At 37.3% G+C, this 18,140-nt stretch overlaps 3 protein-coding genes and 1 long non-coding RNA gene across 4 annotated transcripts; 2 read left to right on the top strand and 2 right to left on the bottom strand.

Moving 5' to 3' along the window:
- Positions 1-868: 868 nt before the first annotated feature.
- On the top strand, positions 869-3,856 carry LOC141671797 (uncharacterized). The gene is made up of 2 exons (XM_074478151.1): positions 869-1,307; positions 3,250-3,856. Exons 1-2 carry the CDS (start codon positions 926-928, stop codon positions 3,675-3,677), a joined length of 810 nt encoding a protein of 269 aa, XP_074334252.1. The 5' UTR covers positions 869-925; the 3' UTR covers positions 3,678-3,856.
- Positions 3,857-3,978: 122 nt separating this feature from the next.
- On the bottom strand, positions 3,979-10,107 carry LOC141670391 (U-box domain-containing protein 35-like). Its single transcript, XM_074476207.1, has 10 exons — positions 9,764-10,107; positions 8,401-8,495; positions 8,094-8,215; positions 7,493-7,701; positions 7,338-7,398; positions 6,823-7,102; positions 6,526-6,627; positions 5,951-6,379; positions 4,828-5,583; positions 3,979-4,494 (listed from the first exon to the last, which is right to left on the bottom strand). The coding sequence occupies exons 1-10, from the start codon at positions 9,960-9,962 to the stop codon at positions 4,420-4,422; spliced, it is 2,328 nt and encodes a 775-aa protein (XP_074332308.1). The 5' UTR covers positions 9,963-10,107; the 3' UTR covers positions 3,979-4,419.
- Positions 7,090-7,704, top strand: LOC141670393 (uncharacterized). The gene is made up of 2 exons (XR_012554533.1): positions 7,090-7,418; positions 7,507-7,704. It is a non-coding gene; the product is annotated as an uncharacterized LOC141670393 (long non-coding RNA).
- A 378-nt stretch (positions 10,108-10,485) lies between the features above and the next one.
- LOC141670392 (berberine bridge enzyme-like 19) lies at positions 10,486-12,205 on the bottom strand. The gene has a single exon (XM_074476208.1). The coding sequence runs from the start codon at positions 11,932-11,934 to the stop codon at positions 10,621-10,623; it is 1,314 nt and encodes a 437-aa protein (XP_074332309.1). The 5' UTR covers positions 11,935-12,205; the 3' UTR covers positions 10,486-10,620.
- Between the last annotated feature and the right edge of the window lie 5,935 nt (positions 12,206-18,140).

Below are 18,140 nucleotides of genomic sequence, written 5' to 3' on the forward strand. Positions count from 1 at the left end.
ATATATATTTAAAAAAATGAGTAATACAATAAAAATCATATTTTTCTTAAAATTTATCAAAATATTATAAATAAGAAAATATAATACGTAATATATATACATATATTTATATATATATTTGTATTTATTCATTTATATACAGTTCGGTTCGGTTCTTACGGTTCTAGTATGTTAAGAACCGAACCGAACCGAGAACCGAAATTTATAGAAAAACAAGAACCGAACCAAACCCGAATTGGTAAAGAACTGAACTGGAACCGAAATTTTTGATCGGTTCGGTTCGATTCTCGGTTCTAAACCGAGAAATGCTCACTCCTAGTAGTAGTCAATTTAATATTTTCAATCAGATGTTTTTTATCAACTTCTATTCCTCTTTCTAATTTCTCGCTAAATCACACCATAAACTGCCAAGCTGAAAGAATTGTTTGTGTTTGTGAGATTTTTTGTATGTATAATAGTTAACCCGACTTTCCTGATTATTGACCCGAATTTTGACCGATTTCAACTATATATATATAGTGCAGCGATTTTGAAGAATTATGTCGACAACTTGATTCTAACCGATATTTTGATCAAGTTACCGGTTCATAAGTCAATTTGTGGAACACTGATTATAAGGTCTTAATTGTCACTCTAACACCTATGTATTTAATTAAAAATTAAAAAAATTACAAAAAATAAATAATTATCAAGGGTCAACTTAAATCATCTTCACTAATTTAAACCGGAATAAATATTTAATTAAATCCAAACTAACAAAGTGGGCCATAAATTCATATCAACTTCATGGGCCACAACCCATAAATTTGGGCCACAACCATTCCAATCTCATCCAAACATCCCCAAAACAAACAAAACAAAACACTTTAAAGCTAAACTCCACTTTCATTACAAAACACAAACACAACCTCTACTTACAACCTCAATGTCCTCCTCCACCACTCTCCGCACACGCTCCCAAGCCGCCCCAGACTGGACCCACCAGGAACACCTAATCCTCGTAACCGAACTCACCGCTGTCGAACGAGATTGTCTGAACACTTTCTCATCTTTCCAAAAATGGCAAATCATTGTCCAAAACTGCCACGCTTTAGGACTCAATCGAAGCTTGAATCAGTGCAAGAAAAAATGGAACACAATGTACGATGATTTTAATAATTTGAAAAATTTCGATCCCGAAATTTATAAGGCTATTGAGGAGTTTGTTAGGGTTAGAGATGGGAGGTGTGAGAGTGACCCGGATGTTGACCCGGTTGAGAAGGATCTTGAGAGGGAGGAGTTGTTGGTTGATGTTATTTCGCGGTCCGGTATGGTGTGGTATTTTTTTTTAGTTCACGTGTTCTCGCGCTAAAACTGTTCTCATTTGAGCGCGACCCTATATATATATATGTGTGTTGAAATGAAATGCATTGTGTGGTTTCTTTGTTTTTTGAAATGTTATTGTTTTTTTGAAGTACTTGTTTTATATGGTAGTTTAACTTTTAGTTTACGAGTTCTCGTGCTAGAAGTGTTTTAACATGAGTGTGAGTTTGTTTATGTGTGTTGAAATGCATTGTATGGTGTATTTGATTTTTAAGTGTTTTATAAGTGTAGGAAATTATGGGGAATTACTTAGGGTGTGAACTACTTGTTATATATGTGTTTTTTATGGTTGCTAGTTTGTTATTGAAGGGGATGATGTTTAGGAGAGAAAAAGTATGGGGAATTTGTTATTTGAGTGGTTTGGTTCTTATTGGAAGATTAGGCGCTATGTGTATAGGTTTGTTGGTTTGGATATTTGTGTGTAAGATATTGTTGTGATAGAGGCATTTGTGAACCGAAGAATTGAGGAAGATAATATAAAAAAGTGATTATCAATACAAGGACTAAATGTGCAAGTTGATTATGAGTTAAATGTTTTGGGAAAGTGCTGGGAAGTGGCACAAGTGTCTTTCAGATGAAATAAAACAAAATTATAGGCTATGGCTCTTTTTGGCCTCTTTTACTAGTAGATTTACTGAATGCTACTTATCCCAAATTAGTTGGTGTTGGACATGCGATATTTTTAGTTATTTGTAGGTTTCTATATAGCTCCCTATCAGGAGGACCACGATACGTCCATGAGACCTGTTGTTGTGCCCACATTATTCTTCCCTATTTCTAGGACCATGCCCATCATAGTCATGAGTTCTGTTGTGCCTATATATATTTGTCGCAACTATTATCTGTCTAAGTTAATTTTGGCGTTTTTCCACTGCTGCTCAACCTAGATGTGGCAATCAGTCTATTTCGGCCACAAATGTTACCATTTGGTAGTGTAATCTTACCTTCAACATATCCACCATTCAACTGCAATCATGCTACCAGTCTGTTGCTTTTTCCTGCCTTCAAATTATAAAGCTGGTTGTTAAATTTATTCGGATACTAATAGAGAATTCTTTAATGTAGTGATTTTTCTATTCTATTTTTAAATATCATCTCTCTGCATTAGGCATAGCTTTCTATAAATACCCTGTGATGGCCATCATAGAGTAATTATTTATGAAGACAACAACCAGTTCCTCATTATTGAAAAGCTAGACATGTGATTTAATAGGCGTGAACAGAAAATTGGAATGGTGCTAATCATATTTTAAAACCTCAATCACCTAGTAGGCCTCTTTGATTTCTGGACTGTTTCCCCCTCTACTTGTTCCTTTTTGTGTGTGAGTGATGCCATTGGTGTTGAGCTTCATAAATGCATATATAGGAACATTCCGGGAAGCTTTTTATGCATATTCTTTGTTATGTTCAGTGAATTAATCCTAGTAAACAAAAGTTATAAGTGTTTAGTTGATTTTATATTTAAATGATCAGTTGGTTTAGTTGTTAAAACAATTTGGCTATTAGCGCCATTGCCATTTTAATGAAATTAGTTAACTTAGACTCATAAATTTTTTATGCACTTTGGCAGTCCACTGCTGTCAAGGTGCCTATTTTTCACGCATTAATGTGAGACCTTAAAAGAGATTATAGATAATTAAAGAAGCTTTTGGCTTTCCGGAACAGTCGTGAGTCGCCTTTGGTTTACCACTTCCCCTTGGCCAAGTCTTATAAACTATGCAAGGATTACCTGTTTCTATGTATATTAAGTAGCTATAATTATCTGGTGACTTTGCACTTGGCTGTACAATCTAGCTCTATGAATTATTAGCATCCGTGTTAAAACTTCACTACTGTCTATAAAATTTTCTGAGAAGTCGTGATACTATGGGACTCTTTATATTTCAGTATCACTACATCCCAAGAAGTATAAGCGCAAAATTATGCCAAAGAAACACTTTCTGGAAGGCTGGGGTGCACGACGGAAAAGCAGCAAAACTGTAAGAAAACCGAACAAGCTATTATGCAGATCAGCAGTAAAGGTAGAAGTAGAGTGTCCGAAAGAGAGTGTTGATGTAAAAAATGAGAAGAAAGAAAGTAATAAAGAAGAGAAGGTAGAAAGGATGACCATAGAGCTGCTTAATTCTGCAGAACAGATCAATGCTGTACTTGAAGGAAAATTTGTGGAAAAAGTCGACTACGTGTTGGCTGATCAGGAAAGTGCCAAGACTACTCAAGCTGTTAATGTGAGACGTCAAGGCGACAAGCTTATCACATGTTTAGAGAATTATACCCACACTCTTGACCAACTTTGCCAGATTCTCAAGAATAGTTAAATTTATTTTCGACACTGTAAAGCTGAGTTATCTTTACTAGTTTTTTTCCTCTTTTAAGTTCTCTCCTGTTTATAAATATCAGTTCTCTAGTGAAGGACTACTTCAAGGATATGTGAAATTGTACTTTGGGCCTGGAATATCCTTTTTAGTTGAATGTAACTTCAGTTTGGAGCTGTTAATGATATATGAAAAGAAGAAATGTTAACTTTTCTTCAGCTATAAATCTTGTTAATTATAATGCACTAGTTCATTTTTGTGGCTACTTGTTTTCAATCAGATTAATAAAAAACTTGCTACCAGATTTTGAAAATTTGCTTGCAGTACAAGCTTATGTAATCTACATAAATCAAATTAAAATACACTACCCACAGTTAGTGAAGACACTCTTTGTTCATCTGGCTATATTGTGGCAGATGCTATAATTTACATAAATAATTATACAACTTCGAGCTACTTCCAGGAAAAAAACTGCACAACCATTGACAGGGTTTGGACAAACTAATTGATAGATACAGAATGTTCACCGGAAAATAATTGCACCTTTTTTTTTTATCCAACTGCTCAGAGAGATGTCGCGATGGTACCAGTTGAGAATTGGAAACGTCGAAGTGAGCTGTGCCTTGTGGTGAAAAACTAGAGATTATGCTCTAAAGCGGAATAGACTATGATAATCTGTTAGATGATGAAGCCTGCACATGAGGTTTGATATCTTCCTTGTTTCAACTTTTTACATGTTCCTTCACTACCTTGCTTCTGAAGATTTATCATCTGTGCTTGTTCTGCTATTGTAGGTGCAGGTAGATCGCGGATAACTCGCCTTCATAATTCAGTTAGAAAGTTGTTAGGCATTGTAAGAAGTTATATCAGAATCCTCATGATGTTTTAGCATGACATGAGGAATCATTAGAATTTTAATGTCTCTACCACGGTTTTCAAAATTGAAAATAGGTCTCAAGTTTGTTTAAGGCTTATGTTCATGAAGTTAGCACCGCTATGTGATTTTATAATTGCCTTAACATGTTTGTCAGAATTATTCTGATCAGCGTCAATTACCACATTTACATTCTGTTATCTGATATTAATTAGCTCACAACAATGACTAGTTTGCAGCAAGAATTGAAATTTGAATATGTACAACAATGTCACTTACTTGAGATATGGAGGCTTGACTTTGGGTGGGCGAGGGAGCTGTCCCGTACAGCATTGCATCTGTCATGTTCTCTTCAGCAAGTTCTCTTAATCGCTCTAGCTCTGGCAAGACAACTGTGCCAAGATCTGGTCTATCTTTTCTCCGTAGCTCAGCACACTGTAGAGATATCTTCGCAAAGCTTAATGCCTCTTCAACTGGCCAATCAGGCACAGATTGATCCAGAATCTCATGAAAAGTTCCCTTTTCAATAGCCCTTTCAACATGATGTGTTAAGCCCATCGGTGACCTGGCAGTAATTATCTGCAGATACATGATTCCTAAAGAGTATATGTCAGACTTCACACCAAGCATGCCTGTTTGCTGATACTCTGGATCTATATAGCAAAATGTTCCAGCTGTGGATGTCACACGATACTGGGTAACAGTATCTGCAACTGATGGAGGGACAAGCCTGGCCAATCCAACATCACCAATTTTGCTAACTAAGTTGCGGTCAAGCAAGATATTTCCAGGTTTTAGGTCGCGATGTACAAGTGGTTCTGGTTTTGTCTGGTGAAGGAAAAGTAGCCCTGTTCCAATCTCGGCTGCAATCCTAAACCTATGCTGCCAAGAGAGTGGTTTCGAGTTTCCTTTCTGAAGAAGACGGTCTTCTAAACTTCCATTTGACATGTACTCATAAACTAAGCAGCCATACTCGGGGCAAGCTCCAAGGAGTAAAACCATATTAGGATGCCGTATGCAGCTCAGTATTTCAATCTAGTAGCAGCCATGGACATTTCATATTGTAAGGAAAAATACGGTTAAACACAGTGAACCATGCAACAAGATTTATTAGTGAAGTAACAAACATATATGAGAAAACCTGTCTTATATGTACTATGTGTTAAGGCATATATAATGCATTATTTGAACTTTTGGATGCATGAGTACATAAAATTTTGTAATTTTCTACCTAGTTACTGCTAAATAATTGAGGTTCCTGATGTTCTTGAACATATCTTATATTATTCATGAACCAGTGATTATTTGGAACACCTGGAACATTTAAAAATTCTGTCCATGTGGATGTGGTGTGTACACCTGGAACATTTAAAAATTCTGTCCATGTGGATGTGGTGTGTACCTCTTGTTGAAACTGTGTTCTTCCTTGAGCTGCATCTGGGCGCAGAACCTTAACCGCGACAGGTGTGTGGTCCAGATAACATTTGTATACTGGCCCATAACCACCTTCACCAATCTTACGAGACTTGGCAAAGAATTCAGTCGCTGCTTCTATCTCCTCAATGGTGTACTTTCTGTACCTTGCATCTGATTTTGCCATGGAAGTAAGTGCCTTGTTCCTCTCTTCTAACTCTTTGAACGCTTTCATTTCTACAGTAATCCTCTTTTGTGCTTCAATCTCTGCAAGCCTCTGAGCTGCTTCAGCATGTTCTATGGCTGCCTTGGACCTGGCCTTCTCTCTTTCTGCAAGTGCCAATGCTTTTCCTTCAGCAACTCGCGCCTCTTCTAATCTCTGCTCTTCTTCCATTTTCCAGCGCTGGAGCTCCATTGCCTATAAACAGAATGTTAAATAATGCTGTCGAGTTGTTATAGTGTAAGGACTGTTAAAGAGTATAAGATCCTGTTCGGGCCTTCCTCTACCACCTTAAGGTTTTAGTGTGACTGGTTACCTAACAAGGACGAATCAACTTTACATACCTTCTGTTTGGCCGAGAGTGCCTCTTTACAAGCTGTACTGTACATGTCTATCGTTTGCTTGAGCTCCAGCTTAAGTCTTCTCATCTCTGCTTCTAAATCATCCTGTAAATAATATATAACCGACATCAGTATTCATATTTAAAAATTATGGTTAAACATCTGTTACATTCATTCATTCATTCGCAGACTGGAAATTAAGTCTGATTATTATTCAATAACAGGAGAAAGCTGGCAAGGAGGTTTAAGGGAAATGTCACAGCTGCAGGTTCCTACATAAAATTTATAATTGACTCTCACCGTTGGCGGAGATGAGGACAAAATATCACTTTCAGCCGAGACAAAAGAGAGTTCAGTTGGTGTCATCGTGTCCACTGATCTTCTTCCATTTTGATATGGTTCAAAGCTTTGGAAATTGTCCAAGTCTGAGAAGTTTGAAGAGCTCGAAAGCCTTGGGGTTGAACTTGCATCGAAACTTTCAAAATACATGCGATCGGTGCTAGGTCTACTAGAACTGTTGAAGGATAAGTCGAGATCATATGAATTTGCAGTTAGGGCTCTCCTATTAGCAAATGGTGATCTGTTAGTGACAAAATAGACATAGTTCAGTTCAGCTATGATAAATGGTATTATCACAAGTAAAATAGATGTTCATTCACCAAACTAAGTTTCATGTACTCCGAGATCACATAATGCAGTTTTAGAAGAATTGCAGTTTAACCTACCAGACATCAAACATGCATAAATTTGAACGACTACAGTAATTTTTAGGTCATCCCTTCTAATGTCTCGAAATCTGAATAATCAGAACTTGCCTGCTAAAACCTGAATCACTTGGAAGGCTCTGAGAAGTTTGTTCCGATGGTGGCTTTGGAACTGATGAGAGGCAATGCCAGGTATTAAGCAAACATAATATGTGAAAGGAAATGGATATAGAAGTGATAGATTAATATTTTCATAAAGAGATTACCTTTTGAACTGTAGGAATGAGGTGTTGATGTCTCTGATTCGGATTTAATGCTAGGCGCGAACAGTATTTGGCTACGAAGGGGTGAAATAAATGGGGCAGGCCTTGAAGCAGCTCGCGTGGTGGAAATCTTTCCTTTAGAGATGACGTAGATGGTACAAAAATCAGGTATACTTTTTGCAACACTTCCAGGGATATCTTTCGATTTAAATCTAGTCAAGAAATGTCAGAGAAATTAGAATATGAGCATCGTTTATGTACTGATGCCTGATAAACAGCAGTCTAAATGTTGTAATTAATTTTTGAGGCCAAAGTAGTATGAATATTGATTGTAGACTTGTAGATAGAGAGATCAAAGTTCCAGAGATAGAAACAGACATTTAACTTAAAAAAAAACTTCATAAAAAGCAATGTTGTTACATGACTGTGGATTTCAAATGTAATTTTCTGCATAGTCACCATAAGCCAAAAGATATTTAACAAAAATATTTAGTCTGCAGAGTTGCGTTAGACATGGATTAAGAACTCTAAGCATGTAATGAATAAGTTACAAAACACTGTTAATTGGAATGTTCAAGACATTTGCGATTTTAAGAATGCATACCTAAAAAAACCTCCTTTCGCGCCAGCACCAATTACCAAAATCTCAATTGCTGTTTCTGTAACATACTGGACTATTGCTCTGGCTACATCAGTGTCTTCTAGGACAACATCTTGACAATTAATCTGATAACATGGGTATTTATTAGGTTGAAGCAGAAACATATGAAGAATGATCACTCCAAGTATAAGAAAGTTATTCATTTCAATTTTCTTTTACTAGTGCAAATCAAGCGAACTCAGCTAATTTTAATACATTTTATCAATCAAATATTGACTGGTGTTGGCAAAATCGAAGCTCTCATACGTACATCTTTACGTGTGCAAAAAGCACGAAAGGGTCGAAACACATCTTTGCAATCAGCATCTCCAGTTTCATCACTGCCATCAGAAATCTGGCTCGATTCTGCACTCAGAATCAATATAAATTCAATGTTTGAGAGCTATAAAGGATGAACCTGACTCTGTTTTCATATACAGAAGTCACGTAAATTGAAGAAAATTAAAAATAAAGGTTCCACACTGCAGTCTGCAGATATATAACATACGCCTCTTGACACATATGCATAGCATTTGCACTATGTAAAAGAAAATATGTACTATGCATCCCACATATGTAAATATGTTGAAATAATTGCAGTACATGTTCTTGGAAACTAACAAGTTAACTCTAATGAATGATCCTTCCATCCTTTAACAATGGTGACATTTTGTCAAGGATGTGTTGGAAGAATTATAATCTGCTCGAAGATGCTTCCTTAATCTTTCGGAGCATTAGTTAATACTTGTGTCATACTCTCCTAGGCATTTTCCTCGCTCACCTCTCAAAATTTTAGAACAAGGGAATGTGTTCCTATATGCATTTTCTTCTTCCGGCTGTGTACTACTACTGTATTACTACTAATGCATCATATCTGCAAATTACTAAATGCAGAGTAATAAATTTTGTACAGTTTATAATTAGTTTGAAAACCTTGGATAGTTTGATATTCGATAATAATATAGATGCCTAATACATTTCCATGTGTTCCTGCAGTGGGCAACATTGTCAAACTTAACTAGGGTATATCTGTAGAAACGAGCTTAGATGAAGCATAGAAATCTTATAATAGAAGAGCAGCTATAACCATAGAAGGAATGCAGAAAACCTAATCGTCGACACAGTATCCTCAAAGAAAACAATCAGACTAAATAACTACGAGGCTTCTTTGATTGACTACAAATCATATCCCAATAATTTGAAACCTCAAGTACAAAATGCAAGTGAAGTTACAAAAAGGGCAAAATATGTTTACATTGTTGCATCTATGTTTATGTTTTTCTATTAGGAAATAAAAGAAAGTAATTAGTTTTAGGCTTGTAATTAGATTATTAGTCTTACAAATAACTCACCTTGACAAAACAAGAAAGATACAAACAAAAAGAAACATGCATTCTTCACATAAATTCATATATATACTTATTAACAAACATGCATGTTTGATATAGTAGTTTTACAGGGATCATGATGAAATTTATGTAACACAAATATGAGAGAGAGAGAGAGAGATAGATAGAGAGAGAGAGAGAGAGACAGAGACAGAGAGAGAGAGAGAGAGAGAGAGATTGATAGATAGATAGATAGATAGATAGAGAGAGAGAGAGAGAGAGAGAGAGAGAGAGAGAGAGAGATACTGGAGGAGGAGGAAGTAGGCGTGACAGAATTAGGAGATCTGGATTTGACATGAACCAAAAGGATGGTTTGGCCTTTGCTTAATATATAATCAATAGCCCATTTCAATGCACCTTGGCTTCCTTTATCTCTATCTATTGCCAATGCTACCAGTTTATTTTTTGCTGCATTTTTATCTGCAGCACTTGGTGCACCCAACATCTCTTCCTATCAACAATCTTTCGATATAATAAATTACAAAAGTTTCCTATAAAAATTCATTAAAAAATGAAAAACTATTAGCAGAAGAGGTCTCTATTTTCCCTCCTAAATTTGATTGTATCATGCACCCATTCTAATCTTCTGCAAATATTGTTCTTAATTCTCAAGAACTTTTGTTTTTCATTTTCTGGTTTTTGTGTTGGTTGATTATGAATCTTTGACCCTGGTAAGGAGAAAAGTTAGGGAGTGTTTTCCATGTTTGGTTGACATCACTAATATTAAATTAAATAAATGGAACTAATTAAAGATAAAGAAGTAACATATAAATCAATCAAACATATTATACTTTAATATAACTAATGAAAATTAGAGCAAAACTGCAGATTCATCTTTACCGATTAGATTCTCATATACTTGAAACCCGAGATCACAAGCATTCGTTCTAAAACCTTAGAAAAAGGCTCCAACATGATCTTATACTATTCGAACAGTTATTTGTAAGGACCGCACAAACAGACTAACGTCCATGATTAAAAATTTGTAAGAAGCCAAGTCCATACACAAGTAGCAAGCTATTTTTTATTTAAAACTTTAGCTTCAGACAAAGCAAAAGTATTTAAACAAAGCGAACCATAAATCACAAATCGATACCATAATACTATCCCACACGCCTACCCTGAGAAGAAGGCATTACAGGTATACTTTGCTCGTTCCTAAAGAAATTCTCAGGATCAACTGCAGTTTTCACTTTCACAAGCCTGTCAAAATTTGGCCCAAAATAACATTCTCCGTAAACTTTACCTTCATTGTAACTATTTTTCCCATTGTCTGTCGTACCGATCTCAACATCTCTGTAGTTGAGGTATGCACCTCTAGGAGACTTTGACACATATGGTGTCATAAATTCATGAAGACTTCTTAGTTGATTCAAGTAGTTATTTTCCGCTGCAAGGCCTGATTCGTGCCAAGTGATCGAGTACTGAATTTTGTAAATGTTCCCAGCCCGGTGAGGAAATGGCACAGCTGTGGTTGGAATTTCACTCATTTTTCCACCATAAGGGTTCAACACAAGTCCTGCATTCCCTACTGCAATCATCTTTGCCAGTAATTCTAGCCCGGCTTTTGGAATCGGAGTTTGCACGTAATCTGATTTCCTCTTCATGAAATTCACATTTGATTTTCGAGACAACAACTGTTTCTCGGATGTACTATTGGTATCAAAGTTTGCCCACCACAGGACAGACTTAATCCAACTCATTTCAAAGCAATCACTCTTCTGTATTCCTAGTTCAGGGAACCCTGTTTTCAAAATGTTCAAAAGCCTATTGGAATCACCAAGAAACATTGCAGTAAACGACGCTCTCATCGTCTTCATGCCATTTACTTTCCCACTCACCGGTTGCAGAAGCACCCGAATGAATAATTCATTGTCCAACTTGCCCATAACAAGCTGGTACTTGTGAACAAGATCAATTGCATTTTCATCCAAAGACCTCATAACCCGAAAAACAGTCACAATTTTAGGCACCTTCACTAATTTTATGGTGTACGACAAAATGACACCAAAACTCCCACCTCCACCACCTCTAATAGCCCAAAAAAGATCCTCCCCCATTGCTCTCCTATCCAAAACCTCACCTTTAGCATTCACAATTCTTGCATCAATCACATTATCCACCGATAACCCGAATTTACGCAACATATTTCCATACCCTCCTCCACTTAAATGTCCACCAACTCCAACAGTAGGACAAACACCAGCAGGAAAGCCATGAACTTTACTCTTCTCCCAAATCCTATAATAAAGTTCACCAAGAGTTGCTCCTGCTTGTACAACTGCAGTCTCAGTAACAACATTTACATCGATATTTCGGAGATTAAACATATCGACAATGATAAATGTTTGGTTAGACACATAAGAAATGCCATCATAATCATGACCACCACTTCGAATTTTAAGTTGAATTTTCATGGTTTTAGCACAAAGAACTGTGCTTTGTACATGGGCTTCTTTCAAAGCAGTGACAATGAAAATAGGTTTAGGAGTGTCCAAGGTATCAAACCTAAGATTCTTAATGTAAGCTTTCAAAACTGATGCAAATGAAGCATTTTGAGGACTGTAGACAAAAGATGAGCAATCTTCAGTTGGGCTTAAATGTTCAGACAAGCACTGCAAGAAAGTTACATGCTCTGAACCAGTGGTTGCATTTGCAAAAACATTGCATGAAAACAGAACAACACAAATGAGAATATTTGTAGTAACACTATAATTTGGACACTGAAACAGATGGAAAATTTTCATACTTTTCTTAGGTACAAAAATTTCTTCCTAAATGATTGTTTATTTCAGCGATCTGGTAGCTAAGTGGTTAACGGCTTATATCTTGTCGTATCAAGGATATATGATTGTTGATTTCGATAATTACATGGAGTAGAGAGATGAATAAAAAGTCTTTATTAAGAAACTAAATCTATGGGACTAATAGAGGAAAGATGAGGAAATTGACACAATTAAGCTAGCATAATTGGTTCAGTTTTGAATCCCTCAGTTCTTTGTGATTCAAATCAGCAACTAAATTGTAGTGAATCAAGGTTTAAAATTTTAAAAATCTACAATTATATATTAAGAATTTTTTTTATTAACGGTATATATATTTTAACTTTATACTATCGCTCAATGGAATGGCGGAGAACGATCGATAAGTAATTATTAACTAGGCTTCCACGGAGAACTCAGAGGTGAGAACCATTATTTAGAAAATGTAAATACATAATTTATTACATTTTTAATCATATATAGTTACAAATTTCAATTACCAAATAAAAAAATGAAGTTACACAATTTTTTATTTAAAAAATCATTTAAATTTGATAAAATAATTTAAAGTAGTTCTGTAGTATAAATTTATCCAAAATTATTCTTCAGTAGAATTAAATTTAAAATCAATTATTTTTTTCAAATTTCAATTATTAAACATTTTATTATATTTAAATATAATTATTATTCTACATTAGCAACGAATTTGAGCAAATTCTGTAATAGAATGAAAAGTTCTCTAGATTCTCTCTTGAAAAAAGGCCTTATTATATGTATACTAATATCAAGGGTAGAGCTATTGACTTATATATTTGATACTAATTATTTGATTTGTTTGTAGTTTTTGTAATCAAAGAAAAAGCGCTGATTATGAAAACTAACATTTCATTTATATCCATACTGATACTATATACCAATTCTTATCTGCCACCTCAAATGTGCATTCAGACCTATGCTTATCTGCATAAAACTTCATACGTTCTTGAGCTTTGGTGAGGTTGGCTTTGAGCAATTGCTGAATCTGTGCTCTGTTCTGCAGAAATTCGTCAACAGTAGCATTACCAGTATTTTGAGCTTGCTGGTAATTAACGCTCGATGGTGGTTTACCATATAAGGCTTGGTAAGAAGTCATTTGAATGACTGAGTGATAATTGGTATTATACCACCATTCGGCTTGGGTAATCCACCGAGTCCATTGGCCAGGTTTTTGATGTGCAAAGCAGCGTAAAAATATTTCAATACATTAATTGAGGCGTTCACTTTGACCATCCGTTTGAGGATGGTATGATGTCAACAATTGATGTGTTGTACCCAGCGATTTAAAAAGCTTTTTCCAGAAGATACCAATAAATATTTTGTCTCTGTCTATGATCATGACAGTGGGAGGACCATACAACTTGACGACTGTGTCACGAACCAGCTGTGTGACTTGAGTTGCTGTGAAGGGGTGCTCAAGAACCATGAGATGACAATATTTTGAATAACAGCTTTTCGCTGAAAAGCAGCTAAAAACCTATTTGATAAAATTAAAAAGCTGAAAAGTATTTTGGCGTAAAAGCTGCTGTTATAAAATGTAAGGGGGTTATTATAAAATGTAAGGGCCCCATGCTCTTCAAAAAAACTGCTTTTGCGGGAAGCAAATGCTGATTTCTCCATCAAACCTCATCAAAAACATTGTTTTTTTTATAATTTTTTACATTAAAACATATACAAATTAAAAATATTACCAAACAGTCATCTAAAATATTACCAAACAGTCATCTAATATTTTCAACAACACTTTTTTCACCAGCACTTTTTCTAACAACCCAGTAATTATTAACAGCAATCTCAAACAGAGCCTAATATATGTCTTTACCATTCCACCTCAGATCACCCCCGGTCATTGAAAAGTCTGGTAGGAACTGTGGATTGACTGCCAATTGTTGGATGATATTCAAGTAAACAGTGTCCCCGTCGAAGGAATTGCGTATGTCAATTTTCCATTGAGGAGTAACTATAGAGATAACATAGAAATGGATGGATGCAGGCATCATTTATCCTATTTCTGACAGTTCTTGGGTGAGTCCCGTGCAATGTGTACCTAAGAAAAGAGGTATCACTGTGGTAGCAAATGAGAAGAATGAGCTCATCCCCACTCGAACAGTTACAGGATGGAGAGTATGCATGGACTACCGAAAGTTGAACAAGGTCACGAGGAAAGATCACTTCCCTCTTCCATTTATTGATCAGATACTTGACAGGTTGGCTGGTCATGAGTATTATTGTCTTCTGGATGGCTACTCAGGATATAATCAGATTTGTATTGCACCAGAGGATCAAGAAAAGACTACCTTCACTTGTCCATTTGACACGTTTGCTTTTCGCAGAGTTTCGTTTGGGTTATGTGGCGCACCAGCCACTTTTCAGAGATGTATGATGGTTATATTCTCTGACATGATTGGGAATAATGTCGAGGTGTTCATGGACGACTTCTCCGTCTTTGGACATTTGTATGATGAATGTTTGAATAATCTTCGTGTCGTGCTCAAAAGGTGTGTGGAAACTAATTTGGTGCTCAATTGGGAAAAATGTCATTTTATGGTGCGTGAAGGCATTATTCTTGGGCATAAGGTCTCTAGCACGGGTCTTGAGGTGGATAAAGCCAAGGTGGGAGTCATTGAAAATCTCCCACCACCTATTTCTGTGAAAGGAATCTGTAGTTTTCTTGGTCATGCGGGTTTTTATCGGCGTTTCATCAAGGACTTTTCGAAGATATCTAAGCCGCTGTGCAACTTGCTTGAGAAAGATGTGCCTTTCAAATTTGATGATGAATGTTTGACGGCATTCGAGACTCTTAAGAAGAGTTTAATCACTGTACCAGTTATTACAGCACCGGATTGGACATAGCCTTTTGAGATGATGTGTGATGCGAGTGATTATGCGGTAGGCGCAGTTCTTGAGCAGCGCAAGAATAATCTCTTTCATGTGGTCTACTATGCTAGCAAGACCTTAAATGGGGCCCAAATGAACTACACCACTACTGAGAAGGAGCTCTTAGCTATAGTCTTTGGTTTCGAGAAATTTCGATCTTATCTGCTTGGGATAAAAGTGACAGTATTCACTGATCATGCGGCCATTCGCTATTTGGTTTCCAAGAAGGATTCGAAGCCGAGACTCATTTGTTGGGTGCTCTTACTACAAGAATTTGAGTTAGAGATCAAGGATCGAAAAGGTACTGAGAATCAAGTAGCTGACCATCTCTCTAGATTGGAGAATCCCGAGTCTACTTCACAGGATAAGACATTGATCAACGAATCTTTTCCGGATGAGCAGTTGTTCGCAGTTCAGGAGGAAGAGCCATGGTTTGCAGATATTGTAAACTATCTTTTCAGCAATATTTTGCCTCCTAATTTGACCTCAGCTCAAAAGAAGAAGTTTCTACATGAGGTGAAGTGGTATATGTGGGATGAACCATATTTGTTTAGACAGGGAGCTGACCAGATCATCAGGAGATGTATCCCATTCTGTGAGACGGAAGGGATATTACGAGACTGCCACTCCACAGTTTATGGTGGACACTATGGTGGTGAGAAGACGGCAGCTCGTATTCTGCAAGCAGGTTTTTTCTGGCCTACTTTGTTTAAGGATGCTCATCAGTTTGTTTTAAGGTGTGATCGTTGCCAACGAGTGGGAAATTTGACGAGAAAGGATGAGATGCCGTTAAATGTGATGCTTGAAGTCGAGGTCTTTGATGTTTGGGGAATCGATTTCATGGGGCCTTTTGTCTCGTCCTACAACAATCAGTACATCTTGCTGGCAGTCGATTATGTCTCAAAATGGGTAGAAGTCAAAGCTCTACCGACAAATGATGCAAAGGCAGTGTTGAATTTTCTTCATAAGCAGATTTTCACAAGGTTTGGAACGCCTCGGGTAATCATAAGTGATGAAGGGTCGCATTTCTACAACCATAAGTTCACTTCTATGATGCAGCGTTATAATGTGAATCATCGAGTTGCTACTTCCTATCATCCGCAAATAAATGGTCAAGCGGAAGTGTCTAACAGAGAGATCAAGCGCATTCTAGAGAAGGTTGTTTGTCCGTCAAGGAAGGATTGGTCTTTAAAGCTCGATGAAGCTGTTTGGGCTTACAGAACAGCATACAAAACTCCACTTGGTATGTCCCCGTTTCAACTGGTGTAAGGTAAGGGATGTCATTTACCTGCGGGGCTTGAGCATAAGGCCTATTGGGCGTTGAAAAAGTTGAACCTGGATCTAGATACAGCTGGAAAAAAGCGAATGCTTCAGCTTAATGAAATTGATGAATTTCGACTCCAAGCGTACGAAAACAACAAAATGTACAAGGAAAAGGTGAAGAGGTGGCACGATAGGAACCTACATCCTAAGTTATTCGTGTCGGGGCAACAAGTTCTCTTATTCAACTCTCGTCTCCGACTTTTTCCTGGGAAGTTGAAATCAAGGTGGTCTGGACCTTTTATTGTCAAAACTGTGTTTCCACACGGAGCGGTGGAGATTTTTGAGAATGATCCGGACCAAGCATTCAAGGTTAATGGTCAACGTTTGAAGCACTAATATGGGGACACGGCAAACCGAGAAGTGGTTAGTGCCGTTTTATTGTTAACTTGAGGAAGGTACGCAACATCAAGCTAATGACGAAAAAGAAGCGTTGCGTGGGAGGCAACCCATGATTTGTTGTTACAGGAACCCTTAGAAGTTAATAACCTATCCAAAACCACAAAAAAATCAGAAAAACCGGGCTGAATTTTTTTTTTTCCAGTGACCCCCTGAGTGCCCGCTCAGCTCTGCTGAGCGACCGCTCAGGGGTCGGCTGAAAGAAATTTTTTTAAGTTCAATAAAAATTTAAAAAAATTAGAAAAATGAAACACAAATTATAGCCCATAAACCCACGACATATTCCCCATTATCCCATGATTTTTACCCTTAAACACAATCCTAATCAAATTCTACCCTAATCCATACCCTATATATACATACACCTATCCCATATATCTCCCACACAACTTCTACACTTCAACTCTCTCCCAAACACAAAAACACAATTCTCAAGCACTTTTATTCAGATTCAATGACACCCAAGAGAACAAGGACTATCGATAGCAGCAGCACTGTGCCTACGGCTGATTCTTCAAGGGGTACTGCTGTGAGGCCTCGGTTGAATGATAGGGTTGCGGAGGAGGAGTACACTAGGCTTTTGGGGAAGCCGATTCTGAAGGAGAGGGGATTTTTACCATCGGGGAAGGATGGTGAGTTGTTACCTATGATTGCTGAGAAGGGGTGGATAGCTTTTTGTGAGTCGCCTGAAGCAGTGCCGATGAGCGTGGTTCGCGAGTTCTATGCGAACGCGAAGGCCGAGAAGAATGGGTTTTCTGTGGTCCGGGGGATGACGATTGATTATCACCCAGCGGCGATTCGCCATGTGATTGGGCAGAGAGAGAGGAAGCCCACGCAGGAGAACTGGATCGAGAAGACTGCTGAGGATTTTGACTTGGATTTGATTTGTGCTACTCTCTGTAGGCCGGGCACAGTATGGACTTTCAAGACTGGAACTAATGAGTATCGTCACTTTTCGGTGATCGCGATGAACAGGTATGCCCGTGCATGGAATGCGTTTATTTGTGCTAATATTCTGCCTTCTTCGCATGCACATGAGGTCACAGTTGAGAGAGCACAGTTGTTGTGGGGAATTTTGAATGAGGAGTACTATGTGGACCTTGGTGAGTTCATCTACCAAGGAATTCTGAAGTTTTTGAGGGGAGCTAAGCACATGAACATCCCTTATGCATCCACGGTTACTAAGATTTGCTGAGCGGTGGGAATGCAGTGGCCGTCTCATGAGCAGT

Source organism: Apium graveolens, chromosome 7 (assembly GCF_009905375.1).
Source record: "Apium graveolens cultivar Ventura chromosome 7, ASM990537v1, whole genome shotgun sequence".
NCBI classification, from domain to species: Eukaryota; Viridiplantae; Streptophyta; class Magnoliopsida; order Apiales; family Apiaceae; genus Apium; species Apium graveolens.